The sequence below is a fragment of the Corvus cornix genome, chromosome 2 (assembly GCF_000738735.6).
Source record: "Corvus cornix cornix isolate S_Up_H32 chromosome 2, ASM73873v5, whole genome shotgun sequence".
NCBI classification, from domain to species: Eukaryota; Metazoa; Chordata; class Aves; order Passeriformes; family Corvidae; genus Corvus; species Corvus cornix.
In genome coordinates this window covers 27,771,009-27,790,393 of record NC_046333.1, presented here as the reverse complement: position 1 = coordinate 27,790,393, position 19,385 = coordinate 27,771,009, and the positions used below count along the sequence as shown (strand labels likewise).

Sequence of the window (19,385 nt, the reverse complement as noted above, 5' to 3'; positions counted from 1 at the left end):
AAGGTGAGCAGCAGATCAAATCGCTGTCTTAAACTTCCTAATGGGAGGGCAGAGAGAAAACAGAAAGAGATTGTTCCTTGAGATAGGAAAAGAAGCAACAACCATGATTTGCAATACAAGAGATCCCAGTTTGACACTGGGAAAGAAAATTTCCCAAGAGTGGTCAAGCACTGGAAGAGGTTGCCCAGGGAAGTGGTATCTCCATTCTGAGAGATGTGACTCCCTTTCCAGCTAAACCTGGACTGGAAAGGGCCTTGACAAACCTGAGCAAAACTAACATACTCTTAGCAAGAGAATTGGACCAGCTGACTTTGAAAAGTCCTTCCCAAATGGAATAGTTCTGAGAATCTATAGCTCTTACTCTGTTGGTTAGTGAAATATTAGGATAAAGTGGGTACATTACTGTTTGTGCAGGTGAAGCCTATGGGAAGGAGAGTGTTTAGAGATAACATTTAATTTATATAGGTTTCTTAAAATTTATTAGTCTATGCTGTGATTTTGAGAGGCTCTACAGGCTGTCTCCTTTCTCCTCTTTTTTGCTTGGGAATGCATGCCATTAACACTATACATAAGCACATCTGTTTGAGATTGATAGCTCAAAATTGAGCTTCTCTGCTCAGGAATTGTTAAAGGACTGAACTGAATGTCACCAGTGCACCCACTGAGCACAGCCAGACACAGGCTTCAAAAGATAGTCTCAAATGGTTTGCCATAGGAAGACCTGGGAGACAGAGTACACATTAGGATATTTTATGTATTCTGTTCTAATTATGCTCTCATGCTCAGAAAGATTACAGAAAGAAAAAATATTACATTGTCTTAATAAAAGATTAAGAAGAACATGGGAGAATAGGCAACTACACACTGCTTTCTGCAAACACAGAACATGCTGTGATGTGTAACATTTCTAAAAATGGAAGAAATGCTGAGATGTTCAGATTGACATTTCAGTGCCTGTCTAAATTCAGTGTCTGTCTGAAATATAGGGTTCAATAATCTGATTACATGTGTCTGACACACTCCTCCTTCTTTAACAATGTGGCTCCCATAGCTGCTATAATAAGACAGAACAGCAAAAGCCTCATACTCTGTGCCTCATCCTATCATTCAGCAAAGCTATATCGTCATCAGATGCAATCTATTGTTTTCCTTCCTGCTGTGTGGTATTGATTTTTCGAACCTTTCCTAATGTTAAATTTGTTTGGCTTTTTAACTTTCTTACCAAAGGTTAATGTTACTAAGTTGAGCAGGTATCTATAAACTACAAGTGTTATTGCCTATCTTGCCATTGTTATACTGTCCTTTCATTAAACTCTGACTGCATTGGGTAGCTCTGTCTTGAAGATTTTTGTCATTCCAGAATAATGTGGTGAAGGTTGAAAAGAACTGCATTACAATTGTCTTCCAATTCTGTGGCATAAAATATTGCACTTGATATGTCAGGAGCAACAGATTTATCTGAGGCTCTTATACCATCAGTGAACATGAATTGCACAGACATTAATTTCAGCAAGGCCGTAAAGAGGATGCAGGAAGATTCCGGTTTTGCTGCTTGTCCCCTCCCCCAGTTCAGTCTGACCATGCCAGTCTCTTTGACATTGTGGCAAAAGGAGCAGTACTAAAATCTCTGCCAATTCTACAGCTGGTTATCTGTTTGATGTGGAAAGAGAATGAGAAATCACAGTTTAATTTGAAGAAAGTGGTGGCTTTAATGGTAGTACTCTATCAGCATTTTTTGGTATGATGATCTACAGCAGTACTTGCGTAAAGCATTAAAGGTACAGGCAGTGATTAAACAGTTCCAGGCACTTATGAGCCCCAGTACCCTCTTTCTGTACTCAGAGGTACAGTAAGCTGCCTTTAATGAACTGTACGTTTGACATCCCATTCACATATTTACTTTGCATTCCAGTGATATGTGTTTGAGGCCTTTTATTGTGAATATGCACAGAAGACAGTAGCAGGGCTGAACATATGTTGTCTATGTGTGGTGCATCACAGCTTTCTTCTGGAGCTATGCTAAATGACCTTCAGTGCTCTCCAATCACCATGCTAATGTTATCTTGCCTTGGTAGTACCTTGCACTTCCTCTAGAATAATTTTTTGTCAAAGAATATCCTGAGAAGCTAGGCAAGAATTAAACTCAAATAAATGTTTCTAATAGTAGCATAAAATAATAAATTATAATGTTATCTTAACATAGATCATCATTAAAAAAATAAAAATAAAAACCCTGACACCTTGATCTTCCCTGTGTGGAAAGTAGAATTGCAGCCTACCTTCTGCTGACAAACCTGCTTGTTCAAGATCAGGCTTGTTAATGACTGCAGGAAGGAGTCTTTCAAAGTACTGAGGGAAAGTGGGGGTTAAATTTTCATTTATAAATTGGTACCTATAAACCACTTACTTCTGCCAATGATGTGAAGCCAAGGAATGGCCCTGGCAAAAGATAAAAGGCTTGACTTCTCTACTGCTAATTTAAGAGCCAGCAACTGAGGTTGTGTCTTCTCCCATACTCAGCAGTAGCTGTCCCAACCACTGATTTAGTCTTCATCTGTCACGTTCTCAAGCTGCTCAGAGGCTGTCTGAGAAGACTGAGGAGGTCCTGTCTGTTCACAGTTTCTCACAGCTTGGTCTCTCTTCCCACTATCAGTGCTGATATCAACACTGTCTGAGATCAGCACCCCATCCTTAGTGAATGAGACACCTTTGCATTTAGAGTGGCTTTGATAAACAAGTTCCCTTCAGTAGTTTTCAGATCTGACTGTAAGCTTTTCTGAGTGGGACTGAACAACCCTGTACCTTTCCTGGGCTCACTGGGTGTCTCTGACTGGTGTTGCCAAATTCACATGGTCATTACAGGCTCCAGATGGCCTGTGTCACTTCTCCTCCTGCCAATTTTACATTTCAGCCTTTCCTAGAGAAGAGTGGCTATATGGCAGCTCTTCAAAGAGTTTCGTGCTTAGCACTGAGTGCAGAACCCAACTACCTTTTCCCTCACCTCTTTGCGGGGGAAGCAGCATCACTTCTGCAGCAGAGATCTCTGATTACATGTGCTGTTGCAGCTACATGATCCTTCATCTTGGAAAGCCTATTATTACTACTTGAAAAAATATTTCAGGTCTCAGAAAGGCTGCTACTTTTGACCAGTTTTCTTTCAGAAGTTTTTGAGGTGAGAAGTATAATAGAAAAACATGTTATTATCTTCCCTCTTTTCTCTTCTGCTTCATCCAAATTCCCTACTGCCTGATGACTTTATTTGGTTTTATATGCATTCTGGCTGTGTGGGGAAGCATTTCAGTGGTAGTGTATGTCTTCCTATTGGAGGCTTGTTACTTTGTTGCATGCAATTCAGTATACTTCATGCCTTCACTAATCTGGGAAGTTTTGTCTACTGTACCTTTATTTTTACCACCAAGGTAAAGGCAACTTTAACATTTTTATGTTGGCTTTGTTGTTTGGGTTTTTTTTCTCATGTAGCAGAGTAATGTACTTTATATACAGAGGCACACATACAAAGATTCTGTATTCTGAATGCTTTTCTCTTATCAGTTGTTATTGTGTATAGCAGAAACATAAAATCTGTCAAGTAAGACAAAGCTAGGAGGCTTTTAAGGGGACCTTGAAGTGGTAGGAGAGGGAACTTCTAAATCTAATGTGTATGATTCTTATTTTAATTCACAATGCTGTATTGGGTATCTTTTATTCTTTCAACCTCTTTGAATAGTGACTTTATGCGGTAGATACACTTCACTTTTCCTTACTCAGCTTTTTATCGGAGGTTTAGGAATTGCTTTATCTCTCAGTTAAGAAATCTGAACTCCTCCTCTTCTCTAACGTGTTCTAAGCCATAATACCCCACTGAAAGGAAGTTGTTGTTGGATCACTTTAAATTAACTGCAGTACAGCTGCACTGTTTCTGGGATGCTTGAACACTTTTGGATGCTCACATTTATACAGGTTTGAATGTATGTAGCAGAGACATAGTAAGTGCAGCACCAGAGAGGACAGTCATTTTCCTGAAAGTTACTGATCACCCGGGGCTCACTACAGCAGAACTTGTCCATCCAGCAGAGCATTGTAAAACATGCTTATCCAAACTCACAAATGTACTCAATGGGCTTTGAATATATACTCCTGGACCTATCAAACAGCTGGTTCATAGTAACTAGTTCAGCTGGGACCTACAGTCTTTGGGCTCTGTAAGGGTCTTTTACTTAATTCTGCATCTCCATGCAGAGACTCTGAGTGGTTGTCTGCAGTTAATTTCACCAAAGACATCATTAGTTCTCAAAATTAAAAATTTACTGACTTTTTTTTCTTTATTCTCTCTCTCTGTTTTGTTGCTTCTTCACTAGGGATGTGAGTTAATTGAGACCATGGATCAGGACCTCACAGATTTCACAAAGTGCCTTCAAATACTCCAGAAGAAGATAGAGAAGAAGGGCCTCCAGGTAAAGACAACACATTTTTTTTTTCTCTGTTTCTTAGAAGTTACTCTTTTTCTCACTATATTTAGATTTATCTTTTAAGTTTGCACTGAAATGAAACTATTTTCAGTAGCCTTGACATTCTGCAGTTTTGCCATAATTTAGTGCACACCTTGTAAGCATTGATGCTTCTGCTAAAAGGAATTACAAAGTGTGTCGATGAACAAGTGTTGGCTTTCTTAGAAGGCAGCTTGTATTGATTTCTGTTAATGAACTACCCAAAGTGCAGAAGAGCTGTTGTGGCTGGTGTTCAAAGCAAGAATCCCACTTCAGCACCCAAATATATTTTCAAGTCTTGGCACACTAAGCCTTGATGTTCATCCCCTTTCTCTCCCTTTCCAAAGGTGAAATAGAGAGGGGAAATCTTATCCTACCAACATTTCAAATGGTAAGCAATACCTCCTTCTGCAAAATGTTCCCCTGGAAGCAAAGAGAGATTTTGTAGAGCAACCAGTGCACTAAACTTAAAAGAAGCCTTATGGAGTTGTCCATCTCATTTCATTGGAAAGACAAGGGAGGCAACATTCCCTCTCCCCTTCCACAGTTTCGTTTCGGAGGCCCACTTGTTTTGTCTCTTGAGATGCACAGTTAGAACTCCTTGGGAATTTCAAATGTAATGAGTCGGCAGCAGATGGCGCTCCTGGGATTGCTGCCCTCTCCTCCTGATGGAGCAGTCATTCCGAAGAGCTGACCTCTCTCTTCTTCTCTACGTGTATGGGTGAAGAGAGGGACCAGCTGCTGCATCCCTTACCCACAGTGAGGACAAGAGGCGTGTAAGAAAATCAAAACAACAGCACAACATGGAAAAAGATGTGTAAACTCCTCTTTTCCCATTTTCATTGTAGCAAGATAAGAAAGTTGCCTGCTTTCATGAGATCACTGTACTCCAACAAAGCAGCAAGGGGTAGAAATGCCAGTACCCTTCTCTCCTTCTTCACTTCTCACTCCAGGCTGACAAAAAAATTAACCAGTTTCTGCTTAAGCTGTTTTAAAATTTCTTGTTCTTCTAAAGAAAATAAATGTCCACGGGACACTTTGCAGTGCTGTTGCACAATGCCCATCTGCAATTGCGTCTCAATACAATGCTGGTGTTCATCAGGGTACAGGATGCTTTCACCATACACTTCTCTTATCTGTCTGGCTGTGAGCCAGGAAACTCTTTATACAACAGTTTATTTTCTTTCCCCCTATAATTTATCATCACAAGAGCTCAGAGGGGTGTCTTTCCATCTAGGACAGTAATGATAGTGAGTGCCATTGGAGTAGATGAGCCACCTATGCCTAGGATTTGTTTTGAATATGGCAGGTAAGGTGCTCTCCTCTTAATAGAAATGCCCTTACAATTAAGAAGTACATAAATGTTTCCTGGATTCAGTTCATTATCCAATCCCAGCTATTGCTAGAGAGGGAGTTTTTTTAAGCTATTACAAGAGGCTTTATAATGAATAATCAATGTGTGGTTAAAATAAGAGCAATGGGAACATGACAGCTACAACAAGTGTGTTTCAACAATAAGTAGTCTATTTGTAAAAGTTTGACATCTGTGATCACTCTCACAGTAAAGCCGTGTTAAGTTGGTAAAGGATACCACATTGTAATTTTTGAGGATATTTTGTAAAGTACAAGCCTGAGTATAATTTCAGTACTTGTGTAGCATTCATATCAATACACTAAACCGATGATTCCAGTTCAGTTATAATTTTATGCTGTTACATGTAAGAGATGTGCTTTAAATACAATCTGAGTTTTTCAGAGCTGCAAGAAGTAGCACAGATAAATTTTCTAGAACTAAGCACCATGTTCATTAAATCCTAGCTGCTTCTTGTTTGCTGTGCCTGTTCCATAAGACATAATAAGATGCTATCAGCTGATTCATGCACAGTAGATAAAGCATCATGCATTTCTACTTTTGGTCTTCTGCATTCTCTGATGTAAGAAATTTGAAGAAGTCATTGACTTCACTTAGGGGGATAATATGGAAAACTTAAGCAAAGACAAAACTATCACAACTCTATAACTTACCAGTTTGGTTTCTAATTTTCCCTTTGTTCAGAAGCATTGGATATAATTCTTTAGTAAGAGGTTCGGTGGTTCTTCAGAATGCCCTGATAAAGCACAGAATAGCTTGATGTCTGGTCCCCAAAAGACACAGAAATTCCGAGCGCTTGCAAAATACACTGTCCTTGGCTTATGGATACAACCTCTTGGCTCTTCTGAAATTTTAGCCTCTTTAAATACCTAAACTTGCAATTAATTAGGTTTCTTTATGGGTAACATTCTGCCATAAAAATGTCAAGGGGTAAGACAACAGACTCTTCCAGCCGTAGACCTAAAATCTTTGAGGAGAATTCAAATTTTTTCAGAGAAGAAAGCTGCCATTGAATTCTATGGTCACCTGAGGGGTACATACAGCTGAGAAGAAGAGGAGGTCCAGGGTCTGAAAACCAAAAGTGGATAAAGAAGGGGTTCTTCATCTGCATTTGTGTTTTTTGACCTGAAGGACAAACTTGCATGTCACAAAGTAGAGTTCTTTTTCTTCTGTAAAATATCATAAAAGCTTTCCTTTTAACTGAGAGTATTAACGAGGTGGAATATGTCTTCCTGGTGCCAGAGAAAATAGGTATGTCTCCAGCTTTGATTTTTCCCTAATCTATCTAAAGCACTTGTCAAAGAGGAATAAGACAAAGAGACACTACAAGTTTGTTTTCCCATGATTTATAGTTGAAGTTACGAAACAAGGAGAGTACCTCTTTAGTATCTTTAAAAAATTGATGCCACAGTCATGCTGTGTTTGCTGCTATTTCTGGGTAGCAATACGTTAAGATGGGAAGTTAATTGCGTTCAATGTATACCATGGATCTGCAATCCTGCAAGGTATTTGTCTGGATGAAATTCAAGTGTGAGTTGCTGAGGTATTTAAAACAGGTGTCCCTCCATTGGTCCGAGAATAAGTTATCATTTATCTGCTATACTGAATGGAGAAAATTTCTGCTCTGGTTTATCAGTCACCTCTGTGGAAGTTCTATGTCAAGGAGGTTTTTGAGCTCACATGAACATATGGGGGCAATATTTTGTTCCAAAGGGATTAAGTTTGTGTAATTTACATTGCATGTCTCTGCGCCTTTATCCTCCTTCTTTTCTTTCTTCCTGCTCTTCCAAATAGCTTTTGAACAAATAACTTTTGAACAGAGGAATAACATATTGAAAGATAATCATGTCAAACAGCTTTCTTGGAGGTCAGCTGAGTGAGAATGCAGGTGAGGTAGACAGTGCCCCTACTTAGAAAGAAGGATGCAAAAAAAGTTAGCTTAGATTTTACTGGTAGTTAGTTTGAGAAGAACCTTAGAAATGTCTTTACCTCAAGGAAATATGCAGCTAGAGTTGATGGTCAGCTGAGATACAAATCTGGGAGAAAAAACACCTTGTTTGTTCTTGAACTCCTTGTTCAATATAAAGAGCAGTAATTCTGTCTTCTAGAATAATGAGCCAAATTCATGACTGCTTTTTCCTTATTTCTCAAATAAATACTCTTAGAATAGTTTCTGAGTCCTCAGGGTAATTAATTTCTGATTTACGTTGCATATTTCAGTTGCATAGCCTAGTCATGCAGAAAGCAGCATTGTGGTCATTTTGTGAGATCTAAGTCACCTAATTATATGCATTTGTATTTACATACTGCAGTGAATTTTAGAAGAAGCAGTACCCTTTGTATGTGCAAGCTAGAATCAGTCTTAATCTTTCCTCTCCACAGCCCTAATTAATTTGTGAATTGCATTCTATTGGATGGGTGCAGCAGCGAAGTACCACCAAGAGAATCTGACTCCTGAAGTTTCTTTCCAACCTAAAGGCTGTTAGATATTTCTCTTTCTCTTTCTGCATGTCTGTGAGTATGCAAGCACACACATGCAAGTATGTATATAAATGCACACCTTTTCTGGCAGTGTTCCTTCCTGGCCCTAATTGGTGCTTTTTAAATGTCTTAATAACTCTGTCTTTATTGCTGCTGTGTGTGTCTTTGACATTGTTTATGGTCTATTAGTTGTGCACATTTTGCTTTACTGCTTTAATCACTATTTTATTCATTCTGTAGTTATGTGAGTACTTTCCTTTCTTCATTACAAGACCTTCAAATAAACTTACTTCTGTCTGGTACTACTTTCTGTTCTTAATTTTCTCTCATCTTAACATAAGCTATTTCAAGAAACCAGTGGAACTGACAAAATGATAGTCGAGCTTACAATATCTTTTATTCAGGGATCAACAGATCCTGCATTAGAAGTGCATGCTGTTATCTTTGATTTGCAGATTGGAAAGCAGAAGTACAGAAGCAATTTGTCCACAGTCTCCCAGCATACTAGTGGTATAGCTGGGAATGATCCTCCAATTCCCAATATTCATCAAATGCTCTTTCAATAACAGCATCTCTGGTCTCACTCACAGACAGTTTGTAGCAGCTCATGCCAGTGAGAACTGAAAGTGTATTTATCAATTTTGCAGCTCCAAGAAGAATACTCATAATATAAAGGTAGATTTAAGCCATTATCTTTATCTCAGAGTTACAAACTCTGCTTTCCTTAACTGTTTCATCTAAAATACCATTTAGTCTTAAAACTAAGCTCTGGGACTTTTCATTTAGCTTTATTATCTTTTCTGCTTTAAAAAAAGTTAAAGCAGCTCACTTGGTTATATGGGCTGAAGATATAAAAAATGAGTTTTATTGAAACTTACATGCCTTTTAGTGGTTTAATGTTAGTGTGTTTAAATTGATAAAAGCACCAGTGTCAATATGAAAAAGAGAAAATATCCAAACCAACTCTTCTTAAAAACCCTTGGCAATAAAGGGATACTCTACTAACATTTCCATTTTAAAATTACACTTTAGAGGTTCAATCAGTCAGCAGTCTAGCATATTAATTGTTTTAAGGGAATGCAAGCATTCTTCCCTTTGTACTTTTAAAAAAGTGTCAAATCAGTCTGCTTTCTTTTCTGTTGAGCAAGACTAAACAACTTAGTGAAGTCCTGTGTTTATAAAGTGCCAAAGACAGTGAAATGGTGTTCATATATCACCTTCAGCTGTGCAGTGTTCAAACAGCTTACTAAGCCCTCTCTGGTTTGTCTTTATATGAGGGAAAAGGTCCTGAAGGAAAACCAAAAGTACCATAAAACAAAAATCAGAAGATACTTTAAAAGAGAGTAACTTTTTGCATAAAGACCAGTCCCACAAAGAAAGGGTATAATTATTGCAAATACTGGGCTCTATTTGGCTTAGTTTTGATTTTGTCTGTCAGTTGAGGTTATTCCTGATGATGTGACTTCTTTAAGCAGTAAATACATTGGTTTTGCTTCCTGTTACTAAATCATAAATTTTTTGCTCGTGTTGGTAATTTCAGGATGGAACACTACTTTTTTCATTTCTGAAGACTTTTGGGTATCCAGAACAGTAGTGGGAATGGCTCTTAAAGCAAAGCCTAGGAATGAAGATAATCTATTACCAGGATTTGAGAACAGGGAAGTTACTAAATACCCAAATAGCGGGGAGAGGCAGACTGGAAAATCCCAAATCTGACATGGGGCTGAAATGTGAAGCTTTTATAAGAATCACAGAATGATTTGGGTTAGAAGGGACCTTAAGGATGGTTTAGTTCCAGCATCACAGCCACAGGCAGGGACACCCTCCACTAGACCAGACTGCTCAGGGCCCCTTCCAGCCTGGCCTGGAACACTTCCAAGGATGGGACATCCATAATTTCTCCCTGGAACCACTTCCAGTGCCTCACCACTGGACCTGAATGACTTTAAGGACATTGAAGCTTGTGGATTTATCTCTAAATCCTATATAGAAGGCAGGGCTGAGAATAAACCTGTTCAGTTTTGGTGGCACTACTCAGTTTTTCTTCTTAACGTTTCACAGAAGGAGGATAAAAAATGCAAATGAGATATATTTTAGGGGAAGTTAAATATGTGTAATGAAAAGGTTCTTATACTGTCAAGTGCTGCATCAAAAGATTTTCATGAGTTATTAATAGTAATCTTCTTCATAAACCTTTCCTGTCCAAAAGAAACAAATGGATCTTAAATGTTTCCTGTTAATTCCCACTTCTAAAATGTAGAATTTCATACTACTTTTCAACAGGAGTAAATCCCTCCTATAGGGTGTTCAGACATATCCTTGAGGACTCTGAGGTCCAAGTCTTACCTTCAAGGAATGCAGTATCTAATCCATATTTCCTACTGCTGAATTATTTTAATGCTTCCCATTGTAAAGGTATGACAAAATGCATTTCTTGTAGTACTGGATATCAGAACTTGCCAGTTCCCAAAGAGAAACCCTAATTTCATGTAAGGTGTCTACCTGTTCCAGTACAGGTGTAAGCATCAAGAGACACTGTATCTCTGCGTTCGAATAATTTTATGCAATGTGGGTGTCTGCAACAACACAGTGCATCAAATATCAAGAAATTTTCTTATGTAATCCTTGTATGCTCTTTTATTGGATTGTATTGGATCTATGAAGACAATTTTTTAAAGATACAAACAGGGCAGAGATTCTGGAGAACACATCGATTTCAGTTTGTTTGTTTAAAAAAGTTAAATCCCATACTGAGCTTTGGGGAGAGGAAGAACAAGGGGGAAAATGCTGTTTGTAGGCAGTTCAAGGGATTTGAGAGATCAAGGATATGCTCATTAACAGGACTGCAGAAGCTAATAAGGAAGCCAGCAACTGTTCTCTCCACTTAGTCAAAGGCTAAATATATTTGGAACAGAAAGCGTGAGGTTACTACAGGTGATGTACTGTTCCCTTTGTAACCACTGATTTTGCTCTGTTTGTAACTGTGTCATAGGAGATGTGATTCTCCTCCCCCTCTCAGCCCCTTCTGCTTTGCAGGAGCACAGCTTCCCTGAGAGCAGCTATTGCTGATGTAACTGCCTCCACGCTGGGAAAGTGGTCAGGCTACAAGGACATATCATTACCCTCAAGACTGTCATACTTGCATTGACAGAGTCTTGGAGGTGGATATTGTAGTGGGAAATTTTGAGCAGTAATATCTTTTGACATCAGGAATTTTTTTGCAGTTCAAGGACTGAGAGCTCAGTTTGTTGCCTGAGATTTTCATAAATAACTTGGGTTTGGGGTTTTTTGGGTTTTTTTTCCTTGACACATGATTACCGTGGTGTTTTGAAATTTCCCGTAAGTTACAACTGGTTTTATTACATTCTGTTTAGTTAATGGAATGTAAGTTTATTGTTAAGCATATTAAGAAATTTGTGCTAGTATGATAAATTTTAACTGCAGATTATAATAGAGCATTTGTTACATCTCAAATATGGTTTCTTTCCACTAAATTGAGATGCCTGTCAAGAATGACACGTTTTTAGCTATTGTAGAGATAGTTTTATAAAAACTTCTAGCAGTTTTCTACATTCCTGAGTGTAAGAAACACTGGCTTTAGAGAGCACACTTTCATAATTTCATGAACTGCAGTGATCTGGTCCTTAAAGCAGAGGGTGAATCAATCAACAAATTAACTTCTCCTGTGGCTTCTTTTTTTATCCCATTCAAAGAAACTTATTTAACCTAAGTAGTGCATGGTTTTGGATTGTTTAGGGTTTTTTGCCCTCACATATTCACTCTTTTTGTAATATTGTATGGCCTTTGAATAGTCAAAAGAAACAGTGAAATCGTGATACTGGTCAAAGCTTTTGAAGCTGTCGTGGCTCTTCCTCTTTTTTTCTTTTCCTTACCTAGAAAGGAGTACTGGGGGCAGGGGGGAGAGGAAGGTATTAAGACCATTGGAAAGTAAAAGTGTGCAGCTGGTACTACACAGAAATGGTTTAGCCTGTAGTCCTGAGGCCTCATTGCTTTCTGCAATCCTTTGTCTTTTCCTGACATTTAACTCTGCACCTCTTTGCTGACACCAGTGCTTTTCAAGAAAGGGCAGAGTGGCTTAGAGTAATTTAACTCTTAACAAATATTGTGAAAATGAGGCAGCCTGGTAACATTTGAAAGGCCTCCCCAGTATTCCCACTGTAAAAAATGGCAGTAGCACAAGCTCAACAAAAGTAGGGACTGAGGGGTCTTCATAGGAGAGCTGCCCTGGCAACCAGGCTTTGCTGGTTCTGATGCTCATGCTATTCCTTATTAAATCACCTACCTTTTACTTTGCCACTGATGGGGGATGGTCTCTTCAACTTGCCTAAAGAACCCATCGAGTTTCCCTTTTAAACAACTGAACAGCTAAGCACCGAACAATTAAAGCTCAATATTTTCTGCAAATTAAATGTGAACATAAAATGTTTACAGCTGCACAAGCGCCTCCAGTTTAAGAAATCATGCTTCATTTCTTTTTAAGTGTGTGGCTAAATTTATATGGTGTAGAGGACAGTGTAGAAAAATAAAATACATTCTGTAATTACTCAGGCTATGTTTAACTTACCTGCTATAAATACTGAACCTGTGCTGAAAAGGAAAATTGACATCCAGATCGTAATGTACTTCCTTCAGTATAAAAATATGTCCAGCCTCTTAGAAACAAATGTATAAATTCAAGACTTCTTTCCGCAAGTCTGCACTCCCTTAGAAAAAAAAGTCATTCTGTACTGCCCAGGTATTCAGTGAAATCACTCAAAAGAGGAACCATTCACAGAATAGGGCCTGAGAGACATAGGAAAAATTTTCCATCTTTAGTTTCAGGTCTTATATCTATCCCTGGAGTATAATAGGACAGGTTATTATCCCCTTGTTCATCATGAAGATTAATGTTCAGACCAGCTGAAAATACTACTGTTCTGTTGGGACCTATCGGGAGATCTTCAGACCTGTGTGAACCCAAGTTTAAACATTTTAAATAGCAGAGCTAACGCCTCGCCCTAGCTGGGCACATGTGCTTCAGGCTGTTCAGTCCTCTGGGATGCTGCTGCGGGAGAGTGAAGGCCCTCCAAAGCTCTGCCTTACATCTGACATCTTTTATACAGACTTCACTGTTAAATGTTACAATGGGAAGGTGCCTGAGTTGTTACCCTTAACTCAGATGAAACAAACAAACAAAAACGTGTATATCTATATATATATATAGATATATAGTGGAAATTGAAATTTTTTAAGTTTCTGTATTTTTGAATGGAATGTTTCCCCTTAAAAATCTATGATTCTTTCCTTAAAATTTGACATCCAAACTTAATATGATGGAATTTAAATAAAACTAGGCAAAAAGTTAGTTTTAAAGAAAACTTAACTGGTTTGGGAAGTCACAAGAAAAGGTCTCAACCCTCAATAGCGTTGAAGTCGGTGTTCCCTGTTCATGGGGGTGTTAGTGCCTGTGGGCTGCTGGCAGAGCATTTCATATGGACACCCTTGGCTACAGAAATTCTACCCTGTTGCCTCACAATATCACAGGTTTGTTTAGCTTCCTTTGTGGGCTTTCCAAGGGTCCTGGACCAGCATCTGGGCAGGAGCTGAAGCACAACCACATGAAGGTGTGGGAAAGGAAATACACATCTTCTCTTCATCTCAACCTTCTAGAGAAACAGGCACAGTAATGAGCTGTCGGGTTTGTGTGCCCAGGTGATGGTGGGGTACAGGTGTGTCCATGAGGAGAGGCACAGCCGAGTCCCTCAGCCCAGGCAGGGAGGGGTGAGGGGAAAAGGGGGACAAAACAGCCATGTCAACCCCAGGGGAGAGCAGAAAGAGGGGCTCCAGCCTCCAGATTCTCCTGGAGAAGCCTGGGCAGAGCAAATGAATCTCCTGAGGGAGCTGCAGCCTGTGCAGAGGAGCCCATGCTGGAGCACGTATCTGCCCATGGAACATCATGGTGGAGCAGATATCCACAGTGCAGGCAGTGGAGAACCCTGTGCCAGAGCAGGTGGACGTGCCCTGAAGGAAGCTGCAGGCTTTGAAGACAAGCCCACGGAGGAGCAGGCTCCTGGCAGGAGCCACAGCATGTAGGGGACCAACAGTGGAGGAGTTTGTTCCTGAAGGTCTGGATTCTGTGGAGAGAACCCCACGCTGTAGCAGGAGAACATGATAAGGAAGAAGCAGCAGAGAGGAGATGGTATGAACTGACCACAGTCCCCTGTTTCCCTGTGCCAGTCAGGGGAAGGGTGAGATAGAGGAGTGAGGAATGAAGGAGTTAAGTTGGGCCTGGAAAAAAGATGGGTGATGGAAAGGTGGGTTTAGTTTTGTCTTTTTTTCCTTCTCTAACTTGATTTTAATTGGCAATAAATTAAATTAATTTTCCCCAAGTCAAGTCTGTTTTGACTGTGATGGTAATAGATAATTATCGATCTCCTTGTCCTGACCCATGAGCTTTCTCATCTCATTTTCTCCCCCTGTTCTCTTGAGGAGAGGGAGTGAGAGAGGCTGGGTGAATGCCTGGCAGCCAGCTGAGATTAACCCACCACAGAACTGTAAGGGAAATCAGAGGGACATTGCCAGGGCTCATGGAGATGTGCAAAGGTACACACACTCTCACTGATATAGGATATATATCCTGTTTGTGGGCTGGTAGGCAGAACTTACAGATCCATCAGGTCCTAAGTAGCCAGGGACCCTCCTGTACAAGACTCTTTCTGCCAAGCAGGCTGCAGCAGGAGCCACAGTCCAGGGAAAGGCTCCCTGGTTTGGATCATGATCTGTGTCCCATGGGGGAAGAACAGAGCCTTTTAGGGAGACTCTTTGCAACAAAGAGCCTCTTCCCTGCACAGTGTCTTTTCCACCTGCTGGTGCTGCAGGACTGGGTTAACCTCCAGCACAGGCTGCAGTCTGGCCCTTGATGAGGGTAGTGGGATCCACATGGGATGAGGCATCAGCGCGGAGGGTGGGGGCCATGCTGGCTGGCAAGCAGTATGTTGTACTTGTGTTGCCCTGCTGATCTTGTGACAACATGGAAATATGTTGGAGGGAGGGAAAGGAAGGCTACTACAGTAAAGACTGACAGTCGGAGTTAAGTGAAATGTGAAATACAAAGCTCACAATGAACAGATTCTCTTGAAGATTTTTTTCCTTTCTTGAATTGTACGTTGATGAGAGTTTGTAGTTAGTTTGTATTTCCTTATTTTAACTCCTGGAGGCAGTATTCAAAATGATTAAAACCACAGCCTGTGCCAAACACAGCTTTTGGCACTGGATGCAAGTGGCTGTTAGACCACTGAAGAGATTTGCTAGACCATTTTAGTATAATCTTTCAAGGGCCTTTCAGATTTCTCCTAATACAAATCCAGGACTTCCTTTCTTAGGGATATGGTGGTTTAGTTATTGATTTCACGCTTCCATGGGCGTAATACCACAGTGCACACTGTGGATGACAGTAGTTCAGTTATGGGAAGAGAAAGGTTAGCCTGATGCTTGTGAATGTTTTTTCATACCGTTTTAAAAGATGAGAAGATTTTATGATTTTTCAGAAGACAACTGATTGATAGTCCTGGAATCCTTGTTCATTCACAAAATAAATGTGTCTGGATCAAAACCAGCACACATTTTCCTCCAAAGCATCGGTAAACAGATTGCTTTAAGAGTTCCAGTGTATTTCTACCTACTCAGAACAGCATGGTAACAGTTAGGAGTAGGGAAAAACCTTTCACCCAGAAAATATGAGGCAATAAGGAGTTCTGGTGACTGATCTCACACACAGAAGGAATTGTAGAGCTTTGCTCCAGCTGACTAGCAGTAGCAGAGCAGGAGTTGTTGGTGTCCCCTCTCTACCTGAGGTACAGTGAGCACTGTTTGACCAAGATCATCCATAAATACTCAGTACAAAAGCAGGAAGTCAAATTCAGATTGCTTGGTGTCGCTGTGGTCCGCAGGGACAGCGAGATGAACAACACAGAATTCAAGTCCAGGATAGAATGGGGATTATTTAATTAATTACAGACTCATTTTTATAGCTTTGTTCACAAGAGTGGTATAACATTATTGGGTGCTTGACCATACACCTCCCAGAGTGATTGGTTGAATGCTATGACACCCATTTCAAAATACTTTCTTCAGTGTGGAAAACAAGACTGTGCATAACAAGTTTGCACCTGTGAGATAAAGTCTTGGTTTACAAAAGCCTCTACACTGTTTACAGCTAGCTTGTGTGAGGAAGGAGACTTTCACAAGCAGCTGTAAAAAATAGGAAAATTTCTCGGACAGCTTTTTCAGCATCTACAGCTTGGGATCCAGCAGTTCACATGGATTTTGTAGATTAGGTTTCTTTAAGTAATAAAGAATTAAGTCAATGGTAATGAAGTTTATGTTCCCCAAAACTAATGCTAGATTATGTTATATACACTCTCAGACATTCCATTTACCTGCGAGAGAGGGCAAAGCCAAAACTTCATTTTTTGAAATGAAACAGTCATTCAACCAGAGGTGTAAACACAGGTCAGTAGTAAAACCAAGCTTAAGATATTTCCAGCAACTCAAGTCTATTTCTGGATTTTTTCTCATTTCTATCTTACCATCATACATGTTTCTTGCTTTAAGCAGGCAAATGCAACCTGTTTGCATACTTATTGTCATTACCAGAGAGAATTAACCTCTTATTTGAAATAAAAAGCATTACAAATAGCAAAAGCACTTGGGTGAAACTGTAAGAAAATGAAGATAAGAAGCAAGAAGTGTTTTGTGAGGGAGCTGGAACAACCTAATATATAGATTAGTGGAGTCAGTGAGGTAAGGATGAAGCTGATTGAAGGTTATCATCTCAGGTACACAGACAGGATGGCAGCCTTTGACTGAGAGGTCTTGTTCCCAGGAAGAGTCAGATGGCTGAAGCAACAAGAAAATTCTGGCTAAAGTAAAGAGGATTCTACCTGAGCAAAGTTCAGATGCTGCTGTGTGGTTCAGCATATCATTCCTACAGAAATGAATGTCATACATTTTATGTAAAACACTGAGCTAGGGAGCCAGTAATCAACTCAAGTGGACAATATCTTGCTACATATTTAACATTGGATTATGGGATTTTAGTAGTTCATTAAATTTACATTGCAATTTTGAGTATGATATAAAAATATTACTTATCTGGCCAGCACGAGAGCTCTGATACAGCTATGGGAAAATGAATTAAAATCTACTCTGACCCATTTGCTATCAAGGGAAGTGCTTGGTGTGTTTTAAAGTCTTCGGTACTGAATCTGATGCAAAGACCAGAAAATAATTTAAACCACATCCTGAGCTGACAAATTGCCTTGTGAAGAAGAAAATGCTTTTCTTGTAAACTGGCCAAAATTGATGAAGTGACAAACCAAAAAAGCAATAGTAAATGTACCATTCACACTACTGCTTAATTGTTCGTTTTTCAACACAATATACTTCATACATACATATATATATTTCAGCACATGATAAACTTCCAACATACTATACATATTACTAGAATAATTTTGTTGTCTATGTGATATTCCTTTAAAAATTAAATTAAAGGAATAGTCTTATGATTTATAGAAAACTAAGAAAGGCTGCGGGAGATGAAAGATTTCAGTAAAGTGAGAAGGTGCTAAAACCCCACCGTGTTCCAATCAGGTATCTAACCTGTAATTGGCATACTAATATCTTGGATATTACCAATGGATGGTCTCCATGATCTCAGAGCGGGGGAGGTTTAGTCATGACTCCAGAACTTTTACAACATCTTGATTACTCTTGCCTTCCCTTTTTCCTTTAGGAGAGATATTTTTTGCAGTTCGTTCAGTGCTGTTGGTTGTTGTCGGTAAATTTGTTGCCTTTCATCTACCCACGTCCCTGAGACTTAGGCATGTTTGTTTGCAAGTTATCTGGCTGAAAGTGAACTCATGGGGAAGAAAGTACTTTGAGTTGTCTGTCCTCTCCCTGGGGAGAGGATTTCTTATCAGAGATAATGAGCATGGTTTTGAAAAGAGTGGGCATTGTTGGCTGTCAGTTTGAGCCATGGACTTCACTGTTATATGTCATGATGATGCTGACATTGCAAAGCTAGATATTGCACTCTTTTCACCCACTTCAGGCAGTTCCCAGCTTCCTGTGTCCTTAAATGCATGTTCCTCAGTCATAAAGGGAAGATCTTCTTTGTATTTAACCCATTCATTCTAGAAAGAGGAATGGCAGCTGGGACAGCTTTCACAGTGTTTAGCAAGCCTGCAAACAGGCTTTACAGCAGGTTGTCCATTTCAATAGTCTCTGTGAGAGTGGAAGCAGGAACCTGAGAAACTTCATTCTGATGTGGTAGGAGCCTCAGCTCCCCATGGTTACTGGACCCTCTAAATTACAGCTTGTGGGAGAAGGAAAAAATAAGTCCCTGAATTGCCAGCACAAAGTCTTACTTTATGCTTTCCTTCTCCTTCTAACTGCCCTGCTCTTTGGTAGTGACCTCTAAAACTTTCTCAAGACATACTAACATATGGGCGTATCATTTAAAGATGACTAGATCCTACCCTTAGATCTTCAGCTATTTCTAAGTTAAAGCTTGATAGCCTTTAAAGATACTCTGTATTTAAATCAGGTTATAGATAGTCCAAGAGAATGTGGCTGCAATGATCTAAGCTGTTCTCTGTAGTTGTTTATGATTTTATGTCCTTTTTTTTCAAGAAATGAATGACACAGTGTGAAAACAAATTGTGTAAGGGGACTGGTGATGGGACATTTAAGTGAAGCATGGATATTTCAATTGAAGTACAGCGTGTGGGTCAAATGTTGCCTGCTGAGCTCATTAGCAGTAACAGGATTAATTCTGTTGCCTGTGGTATGCAGGAAATCATAGTACTAAAATGAATGGCCTTTCCTCTCTGTAGTGTGGGAATATCCAAATGTCCAGTTCTTGAGTATTCACTTTGTCTTAGGTTCTGGAATGACAAAGAGCTGTGTACATGCTTTCCTGGCACATCCATTTTCTTAAGTGCTTGGCAGAGTGAGAGAAGCAGTGATTGCAGGGAAGGAAC

At 39.6% G+C, this 19,385-nt stretch overlaps 1 protein-coding gene across 3 annotated transcripts in view; it reads left to right on the top strand.

The window, feature by feature from the left end:
* Positions 1-19,385, top strand: part of TPK1 (thiamin pyrophosphokinase 1) — a 309,386-nt gene that overhangs the window by 178,489 nt on the left and 111,512 nt on the right. For all 3 annotated transcript variants that reach the window (XM_039549358.1, XM_039549357.1, XM_039549360.1), the window contains one exon: positions 4,359-4,454. In XM_039549358.1, the coding sequence (XP_039405292.1) occupies positions 4,359-4,454 (96 nt within the window). The remainder of the gene's footprint in view (positions 1-4,358; positions 4,455-19,385) is intronic.